The sequence below is a fragment of the Diceros bicornis genome, chromosome 2 (genome assembly GCF_020826845.1).
Source record: "Diceros bicornis minor isolate mBicDic1 chromosome 2, mDicBic1.mat.cur, whole genome shotgun sequence".
NCBI lineage: Eukaryota > Metazoa > Chordata > Mammalia > Perissodactyla > Rhinocerotidae > Diceros > Diceros bicornis.
The window spans coordinates 25384742-25409980 of record NC_080741.1 but is presented as its reverse complement, the minus strand read 5'-3'; the positions used below and the strand labels follow the sequence as shown (position 1 = coordinate 25409980).

The 25239-nt window shown below is 38.2% G+C and overlaps 1 protein-coding gene across 1 annotated transcript in view; it reads right to left on the bottom strand.

Moving 5' to 3' along the window:
- Nucleotides 1–25239, bottom strand: part of KCNH8 (potassium voltage-gated channel subfamily H member 8) — a 371503-nt gene that overhangs the window by 48141 nt on the left and 298123 nt on the right. Inside the window, exon 11 of the mRNA XM_058553749.1 lies at nucleotides 24781–24995. Within this exon, the coding sequence (XP_058409732.1) occupies nucleotides 24781–24995 (215 nt within the window). The remainder of the gene's footprint in view (nucleotides 1–24780; nucleotides 24996–25239) is intronic.

Genomic DNA, 25239 nt, shown 5'->3' with positions numbered 1-25239 from the left:
ATTATCAATAAACTCTCCTTACTCTCAAGTTCTTTTCAAGAGGCCATACCACCAAGAAATTGGCTACTATGAGGCAGGAAGGAAGCAAATATGAATGGAATCCACCACATGGACCTAGGAATCCTAAACTGTAAACCCATGGATCAGAGGCCCAAGGAAGGTAGGAAATCTATTTCCATTGTTTACTTGGTCCATAGGCCAGAATTATAAGCCCCTGAGTCTGCAAATGTCCCCTCAACTATGGAATCTCATAAGACACTAAAGTGCTCTGGTAGGAATGTTATCCACAGATGATTGCTCAATTGGGAAATGAGATGTGAATTACAAGGCTCTTCCTTCTGACTGATTCATGACATCCTCTGCTTTGTTAATAATGCCACATTGATTAAGTCACAAAGCAGATTGAAGGAACATGTGTTCTCATTCAGAAAAAGGGATTATCACATATTTTATCTTGTTCACTGGACAGCAACATTACCAGGCTTGGTGGTTTTTTGGGATAAAAAGAATATGAATAAAGGATACTTGTAAATAACCCTATAACTCACATAGTTAAAATGTCCACTCTTACAAAACTATAAATAATTGTCATATAATACAAGCAAGTAACATATCAATATGTCTCATTTTCATTTCTAATTTGCTTCTTTCTTATACAGACTCAAGTAGAGGTGTCATTAAGTAGTGAGTGACACCAATGGCAGGTGGCAGATGGGAGGAGTAATTGGAAACCTCTGGAGAAAGGATAGGCTTTGAATAAGGGAGCATTCCTTTTCAACTAAACAAGTCTGAGAGTTTACCACCATTCAGCCTAGAGGAGAGATTTTTGAGGCTGGTCTGAAACCCTAAGAGCGTAATACAGTTTCTATTGTTTCCTTTGCTTGCTTTATAACTTAGAAACAGAAATGAGATTTTAATGAAAAAACTGATGATTTTGACATTTCCCAATTTCACCCCAAGCCTTGAAGTCAAGACAAACTATTAAGACTTAGAAGAGAATTCTCTTCCCTTAGGTAAATACTATTACTTCTGACGCAGAAAGTACAAGTCAAGTAATCGAGTCCTGAATTTAGTGTGTATTGACTGCTAGAGAGGAGAATCAGCTACTGAGCCTATAGTATAGAAAGCACCACAAAAATTCTTCAGCAATGTATATTATGATAAAAGGTCTATGCGCCTGGGGATGGGACCCATTTAGAAGATAGTATAGCATAGTGGTTAAGAGTTGGGATTTTCCTAGTCCTGTCACTTATTAGCTATATGACCTTGGGAAGCATATTAATTGGGATAGGATAGGTAATGCTGTGGTAACAAATAATGTGCTAAATTTCAATTGCTTAACACAAAAGAATTTTATTTCTCATTCTTGTGCAGTTTGATGTATGTCAAGCAGTTCTTCTCTAAGTCGTAAATTCAGGGACACAGGCTTCTTCTATTTTGTGGTTCTGCCATCATGTGGTCTCAGGATTGTCCTGGCATCATCCAGTTGGCAGCTCAGGAGAGGGGAGAGATAGTATGGGGAAGGCATACTGGGCATGTGACGGCCCCAGCCTAGAAGTGACATGTCACTTCTACTTACATTCTGTTGGTTGGAACCAGTGTCATGGTCAACATCAATCAAAATTCTGTGAGCTTTCATTTCTTCCTCTCAAAAATGCAATACTATCTAGAGTTGTTTTGAGGATTAATTGAGATATATACGTGTAAACTGAACAAATCCTGGAGACCCAGTTGGCCATATCTGGCATTGTGTCACATTAAGAGAAATGCAGTACAGCAACTGAAAATAATTAAAAAATAATTCTTGTTTTTTTTTTATGTGTATCTTTCAAGAACCTTAAAGGCAATACTTTTGATAACCCACAGTAATACTTTTTAAAATTACCCTTCCTTTTCTATCTCATTAGCAATAACAGAGGTGCCTCTCAGTTCTCTCGTGGAAACTCTCTGTGGAGCCCTCCTGTTCACACTTCTCCAGTTCCTGCTTCCCTCTGGTCATAACACTCAACTTTCCCGCCAGAGGTGACCGGTAGGTGGCGCCACGCCTTCCAGGCCTCCTTTGTTTCTCCAGGGAGAGAAAGCCTGTGGACCCTGCTGGGCAGTGTTAAATCTCATCACTTCAACTTAATTATCCACAGGGAATCTCACATGGAATTCATGGTGAAAAAAATCCTCACATTTTTGCACTTGAGTACTTGGTCCAGTGTCTGGTATAAAGAATAATTCATGTTAATAAGTGTTAATTATATTATTGTTGATACTGATTATGAAGAAACGATTTCTTTGAAATGAGATAGTGGGGAATAGAACATTATTAGTTAGGTAATGGATATCTAAATATTCACACAGATGGGTTTCTACAACTTGAAACTAAAATATATGTAGGACTCCTTAACAAAGAGGCCGTGAACTATTTTTTTTTTTGGTGAGAAAGATTTGCCCTGAGCTAACCTCTGTGACAGTCTTCCTCTATTTTGTATGTGGGATGCCTCCACAGCATGGCTGGTGAGTGGAATAGGTCCGCCCCCAAGATCTGAACCTGTGAACCTGGGCCGCCGAAGTGGAGCACAAGGAACATGAAATACTTGGCCACGGGGCCAGCGCCAGCCATAAACTTCTCAAACATGAGTTTTCTTCAAATTGTTCTCCTAGCAGAAGGGCCACAAAAACACACTCTTTACACAATACTAAGTGGAAGATTTTCTATAAAGTAATGGCTTGACCTTCTATTTTTTTCACTCTCAACCCCTCTATCTGCTTCACGTAAATAAAATAAGGCATTTTCAAATTGTCCACGCCTATGAATACAGTCAATAACACATTGACAATATATACAAATTAACTCAAGCACAATTTTAACTTCCTGTCTCTGAATTCAAATGCATAAATTACAAGCCTTTGGAATTAAAAGAAAACCCAAAGGAATCCCTTGGTAATCATTTAAAAACTTGGAAAATGTAGGATGATTTTGAGGGAGAGAAAGTTATTTACTAATATGTGGTTCACATGATTCTAGAAAGATAAAGAGGAAAATACACACTATTATGTGAAGAAAACTAACTAGAAATCTCTCAACAATGACATACCGTTTTAAAGATTTCAGGCTTAAGGAGCTATGTACCAAACCAATGATTTAGGAGTTCAGTAGGCTAATCAGTGCTGAAAGAATTTACACAGTTTAAACTCATTATGTTGAGCTGAGATCCCATGCCCCACAATGACCCGCTTCTGATTAGGGTACAATGGCTCCTGGTTAGCCTGTAAAATCAGCTACTATGTAATTGTAAGGAAACACAATAGCTGATTTCATAAGATTTTCAGGATACATGCTGAGCGCTTTGGTTCCAAACCAGGTCGGTGAAGAAAGATGCTCAATTTGGTGTGAGAAGTTTGAGTATCACAACTCCCGATGGCCCTTTTAAAGCTGATGCGAAATGCCTAATTTGCTGCCTAGGAAGACCATTGTCAACTATACACTGTAATAAAAAAGTTGAACAGCCCAATATGTTGAAGACAGTGTTTGAACTAGTAAACTGAAATGAGCTAATTTGCTCATTTGAACCATTGTGCCTTGGTTAAGCTCACTTAACCACAGAAAATAAGAAGAGACCTACTATAGGACCTTGATAGTGGGGTCATAGACAGCTTCTACATGACCACATGCATGTATTTTTAAATTAAAGATGTCTTTGAAACATTAGCATAAAGAATATTGTTCATCATAGCATTCACACTTTTACCAAATATTCGACAATTTTTAGGTGAGGAAGAAAGTCTCACAGTTGGTAGATGTGAGGCCAAGCTTCTTACGTCACAGTTTTGTTGGACTCAAAGGTGATGTGTGGAGCACCATGAGGAAGATATTATTGACAAATTATATGTTGACTAAAATCAAAATCTTTGTGAGAATTCACAATAGGATTACAAGCCACTGAAGTTTAGGAAGAAACTCGACTGAGTTGGCATTTTTGCTCCTCCAGTGGTGCTCCAGGAAGCTCCCAGAACAAAAATTATCACAGATAAAACAAGCCTGATATATCTCATTTCCTTCTTTGAGTCTCTTCCCTAATAATGTTCTCACCCAAAACATGCTTCTTGTGAGGAAAAAGATCCTTCTCCAGTTATTTATACAGTAGTGTGTATTTTCTATTTCTTTTCTTATGTAAATTTATATTTTTGAGCATGAGTTTTCATTATAGGATAGACTTTTCCTTAACCTTTAAAAATAATAGTGAGAAATTTAAGGGAGAGGTTTGTGGGGAGAGGTGAGGCAATGACTCCTTTCCTAAAATTACGCTATGTGGACAAGTTTTTAGAGTTGTCACATGGCAACCTAGTCACTAAGTGGCTATTTCTAAGATGGGGAAAATCACAGCGATATCCATTGAGGAACTCTTCTTCATAAAAATGTGAACAGTGAATAAGGCATATCCATTTAGAATGGGTATAACTTCTTATAGTGGGGTCATTCTGAATTTACAGAATTAACTCAGTTATTTACAGATTCACACAAAGACATCATTCTTTTAGTTACATACATGAAATGTATACATATAATTCTCTTCAGAACAAATTTTTCTCTCCAAGTTTTAAGGCTATTATTTCCTTAATTGCAAAATATGCACAAGTGACTCTATTGGAAGGATGATGCTTTCATAACTATTTACCAAAATTTGTGCAAACCAATTCTGGGCCTTCAAGTTTCCAATCTCCTGGATTAAATTGTGCTCATTAAGTTGTTTCTTTGGGGGTTGTGGGAAACCAGCAATGCTGGATTCTTTGAAGGAATAATTCTGGCCTTGGTTGAACTGTGTAGGCACCACCTTTTAGGTAATAAAGGTGCTTCCAAAATAAGGCATGTGGAGTCCCACAGAGGAAGTCATATTTTCCCCATTAATTTCTGTTAGATCTTCAGGAGGTGTAACCTCTACTTGGCACTGGCTCTAAATCACCGCCTTTAAGCCTCTCTTCCTCCTCTCACTCTTCCTTTTATGTTACTTAATTCAGAACTTACAAACAAACATTTATTTTTACTTGGGGAAGTACCATTAAAGTGTCTGTGTGTAAAGTACTTAGAAAATTTGAAGAAATATTTTAAGGTATGAATACCTTCCTATTTATCAATGAATTTGGTAGATTCATATTCTTATAGGCCAAGCTTTCTTCAAATGATGGCACACTCATATATCCAGCAAGCTGCATTCATTTGCCACTCCTCACATTTTCTTAAAAATACTAAATATGACGTCATGTGTGCCAATTCTGTGTTTCCTGAAGAAGATATTTTCATTCAAAGACAAAACAAAAACACAATAATAAAACACACACAGAGCAAAAACAAATAAGTTAATTTGGTTGTGCACCTTTCTCATGTTTAAAAGCTTTCTCAAACTGGAATAAAAAAAATAACAGGCAGATAATGCTAGAAGTGCCTATGGCTCAGAGTGGTTGGTTGTTCACCAATTGTGTCCTCTTAGACACACAGCTTGATGAGATTTCCCAGCCTGCTTGTACTTAGGCTGAACCATATGACTAATTCTGGCCAATGGAATGTGAGCAGAAGAGATCTATGCCATTTCTAGCCTGGCCCCTGAGTGAGGCAAGGAGAACCTCCATATTCTCCCTGTTAGCTGGTTGGCTAGACAGGTACAAAGTATCTAGTGGAGGACTTTGAGTTCCAGAGGACTCTGAGGCCTAGGGGACGATGGCGCCACTACATAAAGGAAGCTTGGATTCCCGAATCACCAAATGAAAAGCTATCCTCTGTACGCTGTGGTATGAATGAGACAGAACTCATAAGTCTTTTATCCTCCTTATTGTATTAAGTCACTGAGACTTGGAGTTGGTTGTTACAGCATTCAGCCTGACCCAACTGATAAAGTTTCTTGGTGAGCATCTAGGCCAGAGATGAGGAACTGGAGGTCCACTGAAGGAAAGCAACTTGTTCCAAGTCATACAACTCCTATGTGTATTGAGTCTACTATCTGGCATTCATTGCTCTTTTTGACAGAATCTTGTTTGGGTGTTTTGGATTTTTTTCATATATGACGCTAACATTTTGTATTATCAAGATGGAAGGGTGAATAATAGCCCCAAAGAAAAAATGTAAACTATATAACCTAGAATATAAATATGCTTTGTTAGCACTAGTCAGACTTGAGACTGTTTATGAATGCTGGCAAAATGCAGTGACACAGATTGGTCACCATATGTTCTGCTTTTAAAGACCTGAATCTTCAGGATGGAAAATTTAAGTGGGATTACCACATCACTAAAAGCTTAGCATCTTGCAGATGTTCCTCTCAGAATTTTCCTTAATCATTTTTCTCAATGACATGGAAACCAAATCCTTTAAATCCCAATTCATTAGACAAAATTGCATCTCCTTGGGTCCTTCTCCCCTTATAGAGTTATTATTACTGCACGCTGGCCTTCCAATTCATAATTTTGAGGTGCTTCAATTTCCCCCCTAACTTGGCATCTTGTTTGCTTCATATTTCTGACTACTTGGCAACTGTTTCCTCCAGTCAAAGCCGCCACTCTTTTGGCATCCCAGAATGCTGGCCTTAAATAGTGAGCAAATAGATGCTTCAAATCTGATGAAACGGGAGGCCTCCAGATCTGCCTCCCAAGCATAGTCTGTGCTGAGGTGTAAGCAGACTGTTTCTACCACATGTCATCATATCTGCCATCTACACCCTTTTGGGGAACTTCATGGGAAAAGCACTATTAAAAATGTTTATCCTGGGATTTTGTAATTTGTTTTTAATTTTAATTTAATTTCTACTAACTTAGCTCATTTACAACAGCTTTAATCATACCACTCATTGACTTTATACTGAAACAGTTGAGTCAGGGTTTGGGATTAGAGGGAAAAATTAGTGAGATTAATGAAATGTCACATATGTCCAAGGTTGACCTGTGAAACATTATCAGACTAGCATAGCTCAAACAGCAAAATATTTACTGCAGTAAAACTTCAGGAATATTCTAACAAGTCCCAGCAGATCAAATTCTCGAAGAAAAAAACCGGAATAAAATTATGTTTAAAAAAAGTCCTAACATATCCACAGGTGAACTATTTACATATTGATTGATAAATGTGAACGAAACTCTAAGGTAAAAGTATTGCTTCTTTCACCCATACTCTCAATCCCTCTACATAACTGCATACATGTGTATGAGCATGTGTGTATGCTCAGGAAGTACAGAGAATGTGTCATTTGTTGGCAAATGTGATACATTCACACTCCAATGTGATTTTTATTTATTTCAGTTAATAAGAAGGCCTCCAGCTTCTTACAAGGATAAAACTGAGTCTGGAAGGAAATTGAAATACTATTTTGTACATTTGAAATGATGGTAGAGTGGAGAGTTCACAAATTTACTCTTGAACATGAAGCGAGGGAAGGATGAACAATGATGTGTATAGCAGCCTGAAAAGCACATACTTGAATGGGAAGAAATTCTCCCAGAGCTAGTCTATGGCCACAGGGTTATTTAATAAAAGGATGGATTTATGAGCAAATAAAAGCCCAAATCCTAGCATAGAGGACATAAGCTACAATAGTTCTGCTGTCTTACTTGTTCTTTTGTTAATGAGATGTCTTTTTTGAGATCTTTAGGCACAGTGGGTTTTTGATGAGACACGACAAGTAATAGCATTAAGGTTAAGAAGATTAAAGTGAATGTTATTCTGGAAATTCAGTATAGCTTCTGCTGTAAGTCAGAATATCTGAAGGAGACCAGCTCCTTTTAGGAGATTTATGATCTGATTTGTGGCACAGTGCTTTAGTGGACAAATGTACTGGGATTCAGAATACCAGAGTTTGACTTGATTTTTTTGTGTGTGTGTAGGGAAGATTGGCCTTGAGTTAACATCTGTGCCAATCTTCCTCTATTTTGTATATGGGACGCTGCCATGGCATGGCTTGATGAGGAGTGTAGGTCTGCATCTGGGATCCGAACCCATGAATCCTGGGCCACTGAAGCGGAGCACGCAAACTTAACCACTATGCCACCGGGCTGGCCCCTTGACTCAATTTTATACTGTTTGATTCTTTCACTGATTCTGTAATCTCAGGCAGTGTACTACTTGGACACTCAGTTCCTTCATCTGTAAAGCAAAAGCATAATTCAAACTCTCAGGGGTGATGCAAAGATTAAAATTAAATTAAAAGTAGTAATGTAAACAAATTGCCTTACTCATAATACATACTTAATAAACATTAGCATCCTTTCCTCAGCAGTAGATAGGCTGCTAAATATTCAGTTTACTAGAGAAATTAAAACCTAATGAGAATGACATCAGCAACCTGGCAGAGCGAGCTGTTTCCTTTGTCTCTTCGCCTCTGAATTACAACTAAATGGACATTCACTGATCAATGGAGGATACCCACACAGCACGACAGGGTGCCTGAGAGGCCCATGCAGCTATACATCTGAAAGGGGACGGACTGGATACCCGAGAAGCAGTGGAGATAGGTAAGAACTCCCCTCTCCCAGCCTGGGAGCAGCGAGCTAGGTCACGGTTCCTCACACAGTGGCTGGCGCTATCCTAAGAGGAGGCAGGGACAGCCCAGCATGTGCATGAATGCTATCCTGGCTTACAGGAGTGCCCACTGCGCTGTGGCAGCCCTGCCAGTGGGAAGGTGCCCCAGTGCGACTGTAAGAGGAGGCAGCAGCAGCCCTGCACATGTGCATGAACATTATCACGGCCTATGGGAGTGCACACAGTACCTCTGCAGCCTCGCCAATGGGAACGCACCCTGGTGTGACTGTAAGAGGAGGCTATGGCAGTGCTACGCACCCCTGCAAACACTATCCTGATCTGCAGGAGCTTCCACCATGCCGCCATGGCCCCAAAAAGTGGCCCTGGCTTGGACCCTGTGAAGCAGCCCCACCCACCAAGCACAGCAACTGGTGCACAAACGCTAACCTGGCCTGATGGAGCACCCAGGGTACCCGCACAACTTCCAGCAGAGTGGGTCAGAAACACAGCTCCTGCTTCCCCCCAGTGATGGCAGGTGGAATTTGCAACCTGATACTACCACAAGTGCTCCAGCAAAGGATCAGTTCATCAAACACCATGAAAAACTAGAGTAACACTTCAGAGCAGAAGGAAAATAACAAGTCTGCAGAAACCAACCCTGATGTGACAGAAATTTATAATCTGAATGACAGAGAATTGAAAATAGTTGTCATAAAGAAACTCAATGAGTTACAAGAAAACTCAGAAAGACAGTTCAATGAGCTCAGGAATAAAATTAATGAGCAAAAGGAATACTTCACCAAGGAGAGTGAAACTATAAGAAAAAACAAAACAGAAATTCTGGATACAAAGAACACAATGAATGATATAAAAAATAATCTAGAATCCTTAAAAAATAGAGCTGACATTATGGAGGACAGAATTAGTGATTTAGAGGATAGAAATATAGAAATGCTTCAGGTGGAGGAGGAGAGAGAACTAAGATTTAAAAAAATGAAGGAATTCTTTGAGAAATATCCAAATCAATTAGGAAGAGCAACATAAGGATTATAGGTATTCCAGAGGGAGAAGGGCGGGAGAAAGGAGTAGAGAGCTTGTTCAAAGAAATAACAGCTGAGAACTTCCCAAACCTGGGGACAGAACTGGACTTACAAGTACATGAAGCCAATAGAACTCCTATTTACATCAATGCAAAGATATTTTCTCCAAGGCATATAAGAGTAAAACTGGGAAAATCCAATGACAGAGAAAAAATATTAAGGGCAGCAAGGTAGAACAAAATAATCTACAAAGGATCATCTATCAGGCTTTTAGCAGATTTCTCAGCAAAACCTTACAGGCTAGGAAAGAATGGAAAGATATTCAAAATACTGAAAGACAAAAACTTTCAGCCAAGAATACTCTACCAGAAAAACTGTCCTTCAGATATGATGAAGAAATAAAAGCTGGGGCCGGCCCGGTGGTGCAAGCAGTTAAGTGCACGTGCTCCGCTGCAGCAGCCCGGGGTTTGCCCGTTCGGATCCTGGGCGCGCACTGACGCACTGCTTGGCAAGCCACGCTGTGGCGGCGTCCCATATAAAATGGAGGCAGATGGGCACGGATGTTAGCCCAGGGCCAGTCTTCCTCAGCAAAAAAAGAGGAGGATTGGCAGATGTTAGCACAGGGCTCCTCACACACAAAAAAGAAAGAAATAAAAGCTTTGCCAGATAAACAAAAGGAAAGTGTGGGAGTTCATCACTACTAGACTTCCTTTATGAGAAATGATGGAGGAAACCCTCACACCTGAAACAAATATGCAAAGGTCTGCAAAGCTTTCAGCAAGGAGATAAATAGTTTCAGAAAACTGCAGCTCTCCATCAGAACAGGTTAGCGAAAACTTAATTATAATATAAAAGATAAAGAGAGGGAAAACATCAAAAATAACTATAAACCTTCAATTTAGTCACAAACTCACAACACAAAACAGAGTAATTTGTGACAACAATAACTCAGAAGGGGTAGAGGAAAGGGATGGAACCTGCTTAGGCTAATGAAGAAAAGAGACTATCAGAAAAGGACTATCTTATCTATGAGATCTTTTATACAAACCCCACGGTAACCACTAAACAAAAAATCACAGCAGAGACACAAATCATAAATAAAGAGAAAACTGAGAAAACCATCACAAAAAACCAACAAACTGAAATGGAAGTCAGAAAAACAAGGGAAGAGAAACAATGGAAATATAGAACAACCAGAAAATAAGAGATAAAATGGCAGTATTAAGCCTTCATATATCAATAATCACTCTAAATGTAAATGGATTGACTTGTCTAACAAAAGACGCAGAGGGGCTGGATGGATTAAAAAACAAGACCCAACAATATGCTGCCTCCAGGAAACACATCTCAGCTCTAAAGACAAACATAGGCTCAGAGTGAAGGGATGGAAGATGATGCTCCAGGTAAATGGCAAACAAAAGAAAGCAGATGTTGCCATACTTATATCAGACAAAGCAGATTTCAAGACAAAAGAGACAAGGAGGGACAGTATATAATGACAAAAGGGACATTCCACCAAGAGGACATAACACTTATGAATATATTTGCACCTAACACAGGACCACCAAAGTATATAAAGCAATTATTAACAGACTTAAAGGGAGGAATTAATAGCAACACAATAATAGTAGCAGACCTCAACACACCACTTACATCAATGGATAGATCATCCAGACAGAAAGTCAACAAGGAAATAGTGGATTTAAATAAAACACCTGATCAGATGGACTTAACAGATATATAGAGAACATTCCATCAAAAACAACAGAATACACATTCTTCTCAAGAGCACACGGAACATTCTCAAAGATAGACCATATCTTGGGAAACAAGGCAAGCCTCAATAAATATAAGAAGACTGAAATCATATCAAGCATATTTTCCAAACACAATGCTATGAAACTAGAAATCAACTACGAGAAAAAAGCTGGGAAAGTCAGAAATATATAGAGACTATACCACATGCTACTGAACAATCATTGGATCAATGAAAAAATCCCAGGAGAAATTAAAAAATACCTGGAGACAAATGAAAATGAAAATACACCACACCAATTCACGTGGGATGCAGCAAAAGCCATTATAAGAGAGAAATTCATAGCAATACAAGCCCGCCTCAACAAACAAGAAAAATCTCAAATAAGTAATCTTAAACTACACCAAACAAAGCTGAAAAAGAACAAACAAAGCCCAAAATCACCAGAAGGAGGGAAATAATAAAAATTAGAGCAGAAATAAAGACAAAAAAACAAAAAACAAAAAACAGTAGAAAGGATCAATGAAACTAAGAGCTGGTACTTTGAGAAGATGAACAAAATTGATGAATCCTTAGCCAGACTCAGTAAGACAAAAAGAGAGAAGGCTCAAATAAATAAAATTAGAAATGAAAAGGGAGAAATTACGATGGATACCAGAGAAATACAAAGTATTATGAGAGAATACTATGAAACGCTATATGCCAACAAATGGAAAAACCTAGAAGAAATGGATAAATTCTTAGACTCATACAAACTCCCAAAACTGAATCAAGAATAAATGGAGACTCTGAATAGACCCATCACAAGTTAAGAGGTTGAAACAGTATTCAAAATCCTCCCAAAGAACAAAAGTCTAGGACTGGATAGCTTCTCTGGAGAATTTTACCAAACATTCAAAGAAAATTTAATACCTATCCTCCTCAGACTATTTCAAAAAATTGAAGACAGAATGCTTCCTAACTCATTCCATGAGGTCAACATTTCCCTGATACAAAAACCAGACAAGGACAACAAACAGAAGGAAAATTACAGGCTAATGTTGCTTATGAACATACATGCAAAAATCCTCAATAAAATATTGGCAAACCAAATACAGAAATACATTAAAAGGATCATACACCATGATCAAGTGGGATTTATACCAGAGACACAGGGATGGTTCAACATCTGCAAATCAATCAATGTGATACATATACCACGTGAACGAAATGAGGAATAAAAATCACATGGTCATCTCAATAGATGCAGAGAAAGCATTTAACAAGCTCCAACATCCATTTATGATAAAAATTCTCAATAAAATGGGCACAGAAGGAAAGTACCTCAAAATGGTAAAGGCCATATATGACAAACCCACAGCCAACATCACATTTAATGATGAAAAACTGAAAGCCATTCCTCTGGGAACAGGAACAAAATAAGCGTGCCCACTCTCACCACTCCTATTCAACGTAGTAATGGAGGTTTTTGCCAGAGAAATCAGGCAAGAAAAAGAAATAAAAGGTATCCAAATTAGAAAGGAAGAAGTGAAACTCTCACTATTTGTGCACTCTATGATTCTATGCACAGAAAACCCTAAAGCATCCACCAGAAAACTATTAGAAATAATCAACTACAGCAAAGTTGTGGCGTATGAAATCAACTTACAAAAATCAGTTGCATTTCTATACACTTATAACAAACTAGGAGAAAGAGAAGTCAAGAATACAATCCCATTCACAACTGCAACAAAAAGAATAAAATATGTAGGAATAAATTTAACCAAGGAGGTGAGAGACCGATACAATGAAAACTATAAGACATTGAGAGAAATTGAAGAGGACATAAAGAAATGGAAAGATATTCCATGCTTACAGATTGGAAGAACAAACATAATTAAAATGTCCATGTTACTGAAAGCACACTACAGATTCAATGCAATCCCAATCAGAATACCAGTGCATTCTTCAGGGAAATAGAGCAAAGAATCCTAAAATTTATATGGAACAACAAAAGACCCCGAATAGCCAAAGCAATCGTGAGAAAAAAGAACAAAACTGGAGGTATCACAATCCCTGACTTCAAAATATACTTCAAAGCTATAATAAAAAAAAACAGCATGGTACTGGCACAAAAACAGATACACAGATCAATGGAACAGAATTGAAGGCCCAGAAATAAAACCACACATCTATGGACAGCTAATCTTCGACAAAAGAGCCAAGAACATACAGTGGAGAAAGGAAAGTCTCTTCAATAAATGGTGTTGGGAAAAATGGACAGCCACATGCAAAAGAATGAAAGTAGACCATTATCTTACACCACACACAAAAATTAACTTAAAATGGATCAAAGACTTGAAGCTAAGACCTGAAACCATAAAACTTGTAGAAGAAAATATTGGCAGTACATTCTTTGACATTTGTCTTAGCAGCATATTTTCAAATACCATGTCTACCTGGGCAAGGGAAACAATAGAAAAAATAAACAAATGGGACTACATCAGACTAAAAAGCTTCTGCAAATCAAACGAAACCATCAACAAAATGAAAAGACAACCCACTAACTGGGAGAAAATATTTGCAAATCATATATCTGACAAGGAATTAATTTCCAAAATATATAAAAAGCTCATACAACTCAATGACAAAAAAATGAACAACCAGATCAAAAAATGGGCAGAGAATATGATCAGACATTTTTCCAAAGAAGATGTACAGATGGCCAACAGGCACATGAAAAGATGTTCAAAATCACTAAGTATTAGGGAAATGCAAATCAAAACTACAATGAGATGTCACCTTACACCTGTCAGAATGGCTATAATTACCAAGACAAAATAATAATAAATGTTGGAGAGGATGTGGAGAAAAGGGAACCCTTACACACTGCTGGTGGGAATGTAAACTAGCATTTGTATTTCATTAGCACTATGGAAAACAGTATAGAGATTTCTCAAAAAATTAAAAATAGAAATACCACACGACCCAGATATCCTACAACTGGGTATTTATCCAAAGAACTTGGAACTAACAATTCCTAGAGATTTATGCACCCCTTTGTTCATTGCAGCATTATTCACAACAGCCAAGATGTGGAAGCAACTCAAGCACCCATGAACTGATGAATGGACAAAGAGATGTGGTGTGTGTATATATATATATGTATACACACACAATGGAATACTACTCAGCCATAAAAAAGACAAAATTGTCCCATTTGCAACAACAACATGGATGGACCTTGAGGGCATGTTAAGTGAATTAAGCCAGGCAGAGACAGACAAACACCACATGATTTCACTCATATGTGGGAGATAAACAAACACATGGACAAAGAGAATAGATTAGTGCTTACCAGAGGGGAAGGAGGTTGGGGGGTTGGTGAAAGGGGTAAAGGGGCACATATGTATGGTGACATATAAAAATTAGAGTATTGGTGGTGAGCACGATGCAGTCTATACAGGAACTGATAAATAATAATGTACAACTGAAATTACACAATGTTACAAACCATTATGACCACAACAAAATAATTGAAAAAATAAAAATAAAATGATGTTGGTGTTTTAAAAAAAAAACCTAATGAGATATACTTTGATTTTTTGATTGAATCTTATTTGAAACACCCACATAGTATGGTCAACGGGAGATTTTATCCAAAAGTTAAAGTCTTCTTTGTGCAAAGGAAATATTCTAACTCATTTAGGTATATAATTCACTTAAGTTATATACCTAACCGACTGGAATTTTAGTGCAGTGAGCAAATAAATTTTCTTTGTCCCCTCCCCTTAAGTCACTCGTAATCAAAAGAAAAACTGAGTTTTATTAGGTGTTACATAAGGTCCCTTCCAGTTGTAAGATTCTATTATTCTGTGGATATGGAAATATGTATATATACACAAATAAATGAATTAAATTCCAATAAGCATTCATCAAGCACATACTTTATGCCAGTAATTTCACTAGGAAAAGGATTATAAAGATGAAAAAATATATAGTTATTGCTCTCAAGGAACTTATATGTATACAACTCAGTTCTCCACTTATAACTTGGTTGAATTCTTATGATTCATTTTTTTTTAATTTTCTCATTGAGGGATAACATACAGAAAAAAAGGGCACAAATCCAAAGCGTACTGCTTGATGAATTATCAAAAAATTCTGTGGTTCATTTTTTACTTATATTTGGCATGTGAGGCTTATTTTCCCACAGAAACATGTTTCCTGTGAATGCTCCATCAACCTACAATATAGCTGGCATTCAGTGCTCACAGGATTAAGAGACAGAGCAAGAACTAACTTAATTTTGATGGATAAACTTACACTAAGTTTCAATTGGGTTTTAGATTCAGATGGTTTGGGATTGAAGTAGCAGCTCCTGACCTCTCTTGCTTACTTGTTGAGGGACTCTGGACCTCTCTCATCCTTAACTGGTCTTCATATCTAGTACATGAGCTTAACTTATCTCCATGGTTGTTGCGAGAATAAAACAGGTCATGTCTCTAAGGTGCTTAGCATACAGTTTGGCTCATAGGAGCTACTATACCATCAGCAGCCTCAACATCATCTTCATTTCGTAGAGCCTTTGCCATGAGGGCAGGGCTCTGTTATCCCAGTCTATAGAACTTAAAGAGGGCAAGCTCTGCACTTCTGAGGCTTAAACAACAATGGAGAACGCAGTGTGAAATGGACGGCCCTGGTTCCCCCCAGGTAACAGTGGGGCACGAGTAAGGATTCCTGGTGGATGTAGTTTAGGTAGTTTTTCATTCCCAAGGAATGCACATAAGTTGAGCCCTGTCTGTTTGTGTGTATGTGTGCATGTGCAAATTTGACACTTTTTATTTCAGGCTGAACATCTGCTGTTCCCTGCAGGATGGAAGCAACGAGGGAAGTAGGGAAAGAAAGATTTTTTGTCTTGTTTATGGGATAGCAGGTAGCCTTTTTTATCCTCTGACTTTCCCAACCCAGCTAACACCCTCTCTCTGCTATGGAGCTTAAAAATCTAACCGCTCACTGTTCAACTCGCAAGCACAAGCTGAAATACATAGACATCATCAAAATGTGGCTGATCTCTTTGCAGGTTAGGCCTCATGCTATTTGGTTGACAAAAGCTGCACAGGAGAGAATCCAGAGGAGATGAAACATGAGTCCATTCCGGGTGGTTTAAAGCTTTTTGTGTGTTCTCTATTTTACATGCTTTTATTTTTATTTATTGATTTATTTATTTTTGTGTGAGGAAGTCTGGCTCTGAGCTAACATCCATTGCCAATCCTCCTCTTTTTGCTGAGGAAGATTAGCCCTGAGCTAACACCTGTGCCCATCTTTCTCTATTTTGTATATGGGATGCCGCCACAGCATGGCTTGATGAATGGTGCATCGGTCCGCACCAGGGATCCGAACCTGCGAATCCTGGGCTGCCAAAGTGGAGCCCGCGAACTCAACCACTACGCCACTGGGCCAGCCGCAATGTGCTTTTATTTTTAATATACATTTAAATGGGATTTGGTTTCAAAGAAAATGTTGCTCAGATATGATTGTATAACCTACAATGACGTGATTACCCACAGTTCATACCATCATGGGCTTTGCTTCATTTGTCCAATAACTACCTCTGACCCCCGACCTCTTTTCAGGATCCTGTCTCTTATCTCAACTCTTCAGTCCACTGAGTTGCCATGGAAACCACTGTGTTACTACAATGTGATGTCCCTCCATCCTTGACCCCCACCACACACACACACACACACACACACACACGCAATAATTGATGAAACCTGGGTAAGCACTTGACTTAAGCAGAACCACTCAGTCTTTCTAAAGTAATCTAGAATCAACTAAGAGAGTCCAGCTTAATCTGCTGTCCCTTGAATTGAGGAGCTGCTGTTTGTGGCTATTTCCTGCCATTTGGACAAGCAAAAAAAACATGGCAAGTCTACTGAAGGAGAGAAGAGTGGAGAGAAAAGGAAAAATAAGAAATGGAGAGAAAATTCTAACAGAGCTTGAGAACCTGATTACAAGAATTCCTGAGATCCAGGGGTGTGTGTGTGTGTGTGTATGTGTTGTGTGTGCGTTTTATTTAATCCCGTTAGATACTTGGAATCCTTACAGTAAATTTCCTTTGCCTCCAATGCTATATTTGAGTTGGATTTTTATTTCCTACAGTCAATGTCCTCAATCTGAATTGCCCCAAAACTTAACAGAATTCTCAGGCTGGCCCTTTTGCCAATGCCCCACACTAGCTCTGTCCTAAAATAAGAATTTTCAAAAGAATCAGTCTAGTTTGAAAAGGTGTGAGAGTACGTCTTTCTTTTTAGGAGTATAAAGCCCTCATCTCTCTGAGGTAGGGGACCAGGAGGAGAAACAGAACTTCAGGATCAGAGCGGGTGTAAACTTAAGAGTCCGGTCCTTCCTGAGATCTTCTTTAAGGGAGAAAAAGATGGGAACAAGACTGACAATGGAGGGAATGAAGCAGGAAGCAGATGCAATCACTTGGAAGAGAAGAGGGCACTGAGGGGCATTTTGCTGCAGTCAGAGGAAGTAGGACATGTCAATATGCAAGAAGTTCAACAGCAGTCTTCATTTACTCAATGCCTTGAGCATAAGCACAACACTAGGCTCTGGGGACACTGAAACACGATCTCTTCCTTCAAGGCACTATGTCGACCACAACGTCTGAATCCACTGAAAGTCACTAGTATAAGAAAAGTTTCAGAACGTAAAATATATACCAAATGCAAGCCAAATTTCCAGGCCATTGCTTACTGAGCTGTCCTTATCCTGTCTGACACTGTCTTAAGCACCATAAAGGTGGACGGTAGGTAAAACAGTTCACTACAAGATATTTCAGGGAAGGATTTTTGCTCCCTAAGAGAGAGTATTTTAAAATACACAACTGACAAAGAAAACCCCTGTTGGTCTTGGGATGGCAAGGAAAGCTGACATGATAAAATGACCTGTGAGTCCTTTAACATGCAATTTTCTAAGAACAATTATCTCAGAAAGAATTAATATGTTCTCTTATGACACAAGACTGAGCTAGCAGATGCATACCCACACACAGGCTACTCTTGAAGAGCTAAGTATCCAGGCTGTCAGATATGATTTTTAAAATTATTACTATTTGGTAAATCATTTTTTAAGAAAATTGCTTCCAAGCAGCCACATCTTATTTCAGACTGAGATGCAGACTAAATTTAAACAAAGTCCCTCTTGTGGAAATAACTCCCTTTTCAGTACAATCTTGAATTAAATTGTAATATGGTCACATAGGAGGCAAGAGATGTCGACAAATCACAGACTTCACTTGGAAGATCTATTTAGGCTTGTTTTTGTCTAAGAGAGGAAGCGTGGAGTTGAACCTCACGCATATAGTACAGCTTAATTACACAAGAAATTGTCCAATGCCAAGAGGTCCAAGTGGAGACAACTCCGTAGTGCATGGGAATTAGATGCTTTTTCTAGTGATATTTGCATTTGAGATAGGAGCTGCCTTCTGAAAACATAAAACTGGAAATGAAGATTCACCTTTGTGTATTAAAGACATGGGGTCCAGACCCAGATGGAAATATAAGTTCACAGGCAGGTACCACTGAGGCTAATGCTGATTAAGGAACATGAGAAATACTTGACCAGATTCCATCATATATATTACAGACCCTACACCTCACAGTTTACCACTAAGGGCAACAGGTCTATGTATTATGCTTTGATGAAGTATTTTATAACCAGAGATAAGCTACTTTACTAAACCCTGGAGTTTTCCACATGTAAATTCATTTCACCCAAAAAGTTTGTAGCCTCATGCCCCATGCAATAAAAGTGAAGGGAATAATAGTTCAGAATGACATAATGGTTAACAGTATTGATTCTCTACTTTCTGGGGGTATTAGTGTTGTAATAGTTCATCTATTTCTATAGAAAATGTGCATGTTAGCTTAGATTTGAAGGAAGATCCTTTTTCATCTTAACGCAACCTGGTATTCCAAACCCACCTGGAGGATTACATTACCTATATGGCAAGGTGTTTTTTTTTTTCATATTATTCAGCTTAAATTCCTCCTATGGCTTTTGAAAACCTCTTGTCCTGAACTTAGGAGAAGTGAAAAATAGCTATTTTTCAATTTAGCTGTTCTTTCAATTTGTTCTTTCGAATTCTACTCTTGACACTCTCTTTGGCTTTGTTACTTCTAAGAAATAAAATTCTAAATTCCCTTTTCATTTTAGACTCCATTTACTGGCAGTTTAGGCTGCTGTCTTCAGGACTTTATTCATTTTCTCAAAATTTTCACATAGGTTCCAGGTGCCACAGTAAACTTTTTGACATTCATTCATTCAAACATCAAATATATATTAAATGTTGATCCTGCACTAGGCTCTGACTTAGGCACTGAGGATATAGCATAGAACAAGATAAAGCCTTGGTCAAGTAGAGACTCTGTTAGGAGAAACTGACCATCAACAAGAAAATATACATATAAAAATAACTTCAGATCTTGCTAAATGCTATGAAAAAGATAAACAAGGTGATGTGACAGAGGATAACTGGGAGAGGCAAACTTCAGAGCAGGTGGTCAGGTAAGGCCAGAGGAATAGCTTTGCAGGAAGAAAGAAGAGCAATGCAAAGGCCCTGAGGCCTGAGAGGCAGGTAGGAGTCTGACAAGTGTAAGGAAGGGAAAGCAGGCCAGAGTGCTGGATACAAGATGGCATCAGATGAGTTTGTAAGGCAGGCAGGGGTTGGAATGTATAGGATCTTGAAAGTTCTGGTAAGAAATCTAGATTTTATTAACAGTTCATGGAAGATCCATTGAAATATTTTAAGCAACAGAATGACACGATCCAATTTATATTTTGAAAAAATTGCTCCTGTAAGCCTTGAGGAGATAGGGTGGTTAGAGAACAAGAACAGAGGCAGAGAGAAATATATCACTTCTCATTTGTCATAGTCAAAGAGGTATGTTTCAGGACCTACCATGCATACACGCATACACACACACATGCACACAACCCCCACAGGCTGGTGAAGACAAATTGACTCTTCCATTAGTATGAAATTTTTACATTCAATTATGTTTATCTATATATGTGTTAACTAACGCATGTGAGCACTCTGGAATTTTTGCAGTGAATTATGTTTATATGTGTATATATATAACACTTAGGGTCAAGACTCTAGAGTATTCAAGTTTGTAACTACATTGTTTAAGCATGGTGCTTGGTATATAGAGAGAGTTTGTGTAGGGGGGGAGTGGGGTATTATGAGGAATGTTGAGGTTTTGAGCTGTTTGGGTCAGCACCGTAAACCACCCAAGTACCATCAAATATGTGAAAAGTGAAGAAAAGCTGCTGAAAGTGGGTGCTCCTCAAGGGCTCCCTTGTCTCTGCTTCAGGAACCTTCTCTGAACTTTGGTGTAACTTCTTGTGCTATACTGGAGATGGGAGTTCAAAGACCTTCACCTTGAGACCACTGACCCTCAGGAAACTGGGGAAACATCCCTCCCTTTACCAAAGACGTGGGGAGACTGAAGGAGGAGACTTCATTTTTTTATACTGATCAGATCACATTTAATAATGGAAAATTGAGAAAAATGAAGTAATCAACACACTTAAAATTTGATGTTTCATCATTGAGAAACCCCTCAGTAAGGTAAAACTGGAGAAGTGACCATCTTTTTTCAACAACTATTGCCACTCGTTGCTCCACAACCACACCACCACCAAGTCAACGTCAACCATGTGCAAAGCATGTCAGATATTGATATGTAGCCATGTCAATATCTGAGCTTCAGTATATTAGCATTATTAGTTTTTAAAAACAGACATTTTAGATACTCTTCAATCATTTTACTTATCAGAAATTCAAAATTCTTATTTTAAGGCAAACTAAATTTCACAACCAACAACATTTGAGTTTGTGCTAAAATCAATTTTATAGGGTTTACCAAGAGAAGCAGTGAAGCAAATTTCTCATAATCTGCATAGACAGAAATAGCTAAATTAATCTATGTCATCATTGGGGCCATCCAGGAGATATAAATAAAGGCAAATATGGAAAATACACTGAGTGTATAAAATACACAATTAGCATGAGGTCAAAACAGTACTAGCTAGTCTTTTCACACACACACAGAAAATATTTTATACATTATAATTAATTTTCTTATAGGAATTGGATGAGCTGTCATTTTAAAGTGACATAACTCATCACAGTTCTAGGAGTCATATCTTACTGCTACATGCATATCCCTTCTTAATTTTGACTATTTCATAAAAATGCTTTTTTGGTCTTTATTTCAGAATGGGTTGACTATCAGTCTTCTTCTCACTCAGATGTTCTGGTAACTCTCTATGCCATCTGATAGTTTATAAGCTAGTTGGGGTAAAAGGTAACATCTAGAAGGCAAAATTACAAAGACATAAGGCAACCAAAGAGAAAAGTTAAACTAATACGTCTCAGAAATAGTGGGGAATTTGGGGATGAAGGGAAAGCACAGGAGAGAGGTGAGAGCAATAATAAAGGGCTGAACAACATGGCAGAGTGGCCACATGATTTTTAAGAATAAGGATATATAGACAAGTTATACTTATGTTGTTTGCATTTGCATTATGCAAATGTTCTTCCTTTTAGAACCCATTGTCCAATCCTCCACAAAGGCTTCAACCCACCAATAAACCCTGTGTGATTGGATATTTCTGTTTGTGTATGCATGGAAATTAAGAAGAGGGGCTGGGTTCCACTTTGGTCTGAACCAGAGCAGAGTAGCAGAGCAGACAGTAGGAATTCATAACCATAGGTTACCATCAGAATATAAGCTCCCCTAAAAGTCATAACATGCTTAGAAAGAGCACAAGACTTTTTCCCTAGGGTATGGAGTTATGGGGAAGGGTGGTTCAAACTTACCTAGCCTTTAGAAAGCATAGCATCCCAGGACCTTGGAATATATTTGTAAATAGAAGTTTTGAGTAATAAAAGATTAGAAAATACAAAACAATAAAGTTTTCAGAGGTAAGCTTGAGTTCCCACTTGCCCTTAAAAATATAGCTCATAAGGATCCCTCTGAAAAGAAGCATAAGCTATATCGTAAGCTACGGAACTTTTGGTTCCAGCCATAATGACATAGCTTATATTGAACTAACCTTGCAGTAAAAACCAATTATAAAGCAGAACAAAATACATAAACTGTTTGAAAGCATTGGAGAGTGAGTGACTCACGTAAGACATGAAGGGCTGTGATCCCGGAGAAAAGGGAAGCACGCCAGTGTGAGCCCCACATTTACCCACGTGTGTTCCTGAGGGAATTTTCTATTTCATTGTGAGATGGAATGGAGCAGACTAGAAAGGAGCAAGCTTCCTGGCTTAGGAGACAGAGGATGAAGTTCAGGTGTACCGAAAAATGGGGGATTTGAGGGGTAAAATCCCAGAGAGGAGGTAACAGCATTAAAGTGGCCCTTGAGGCATTAGCCAGCTCCTCACGGGAGCACACACAGGGAGTGCTCCAAGGTCGCAGAGGAAGACAGCAACTGGGAGGCTAAATGGAGGAGCAGCGATTTCAGCATCATGTGGTGCTGAGGAGACGGAGGCTGGAGCTCCAGCCCCGCCAGAGAGGAGGGGCCTTGGTAAAGATCCAGGGCTTTTACCTGAAATCCCAGAAAAACCATGTGTTAGGACTGAGAGCTACACCCCCAGAGTAGGAGCAGAACTGAGATAGATCAGCCTGATAAAGCCTAAGGCGAACTATGGACAGGATGAAATGATTTGCTCGTCATCTCTCTGCCTGCCAAACCAAACCTTATCCTATTTGGACGAAAATAATATGAACAATTTTTCATAGCAACATCTAGATTTAAAGAAAATTATGACATCTGCTAAAAAAAGGGACCAAATGGCCAAAAGAAAAAAGAGAGAGAAATAACAGATAATGAAAACAGTCCCAGAGGTAATTCAGATATTGGAATTTTAAAATCACTATGATTAATGTTCCAGCAAATAGAAAAAAAGGATAAAAAATTTGATCAAAGATAAAGATCTTTGAAAAGTAATCAAATAAAAAGAAAGCAGGGGTTGAAAACCAATATTTTCCACTTTTCCATGCTGGGGAATGTTGGCTATTTCTTTCTCTTCGCTCATTTCTTTTTTCCTTTTTGGTTGCTTCCACCTTCTAACTCACCTCCACTCTTCAAAAATAGTTGTCACATGAGGCTATCATGGAGAGCACAAAAGACACTGGTAGTTTTAAAATTCGATCTATTGAATGGAAAGATATGAAAAGTGCCTTCAAGAAGAAGAGACAACATAACTAATAGAAAGTGTACAGATTTTTAAATGACAAATACCTGTGCTCATACTCTGTCCTTGCTGCCTACAAGTTTGTGTGATGACATACAAATTACTTAACTATTCTGAATCTTTTTTCTTATCCAAAAAAATTGATGGATACTTACCTTAAAAAGTCATTTTAAGCACCAAATGAGATGCTTTATATAGGCAGAGTGCTTAGCTCAAATAGGTTCCCAAGAAATATTGATACCCCCTTTGTTGTTTGCACACATTCGAAACTGGTAAGCTTGAACTTCAGAATGGCGTACCATCTATGTATTGACGTGATTAGATATTCCCAACCAAGATGAAATAATACAAAATTTGGATTCTTTCTCTACCTTTCAAAATGGAGAATATTAATGACTAACAAAATGTCTGCACAATATGGGTTAGTCAAAACAATTGCTTGTTAAACCCTCAGGACAAAATTGAGTATGGCAAATATCTGGGATAGAGTTCAAGGCAGCAGATCAAGGCTTTTGTTGTTACAGAATGCTAGGCATGCTCTGGCTTGCCTTTCAACAATCATTCCTATTAAATCATTTGTCTCTCTGACACATCTAATGAAGTCATGTTCACGATCAACTTAATCACAGGACGCAGTATTGTACATATTTTGACAGGAAAGCTGTTTGTATAAACTGAAACATGCAGCAAATATATAATTTCATAAAATGTTCATTATGCTTTCAGTGTGATAATCTTTGGCTTGAATCCTTTTATGCGTATTTAAAGTCATTTTAAGATAGACTGTTGTGGGTACTGGTTAACTGCTTTAGATTGTTCTAAAGCAAAATCCATATCAAGCAAGTGGTGTAGTAAACAATTACAAACACAGCAAACTCTGAACCATATATTCCATCTGGAAATTTTTAAATTCTGGAGATATCCCACTTCTCTAGCTAATATTATATGTCATTGAAATTGATTCTAGTTATAAGCACGTGGAAATAAACAAGAAAGACAATGAGTTAAGAGAAGTCATCCACACATAACACTTTCCTAGAATGTTGATAATAAACTCCAGGTTTGACTTGTAGCTAATTATTTAACTGCTCAAGGAGTGGTTGAATAGTCATACCTTTTATACTCAAAGACTTTTTAAAGTGAGTTCATGACATGTTCCTTTACTGTTATAAATGATCTCCAGGCCCCATGTTATTAGGTCTCAGTACTAATTAGAAGTGAGACTTACATCACTCTCATGACCTTCTCGAAGGTTGTATGTGAGGTCATGCTGAATGTCTTCCATGAATTTGTGAGCATATTCTGGGTAAAGGTCTAGCACTTCAAAGAGTCCTTTGAGGATGATGCACTGGAGATCACAGTAGGTTAAAGCCTTCACATCTGCATTGGTCTTGATCACTTGGTCCTTAATTGATAGATTTGCTCCAATTAAATCCCCTTTCCCTTAAAACAGTGAAAAAAGAGACATGTCACTTTAAAGAAAAGCAAGCTTAGGACTGAAAACTTCATTTGACTCAAGGCTTCACTTCTCTGAGGTTACACTGAAAAGAGAAGACGGACCTTTTTCTGGGGCATGGTTTCTCAATCTCAGCAGTGTTGAGATTTGGGGCTCAATAATTCTTTGTTCTGTACATAGTAGAATGTTTAGCAGCCTCTCACATCCCCCATTCCCAGTGGTGACAACCAA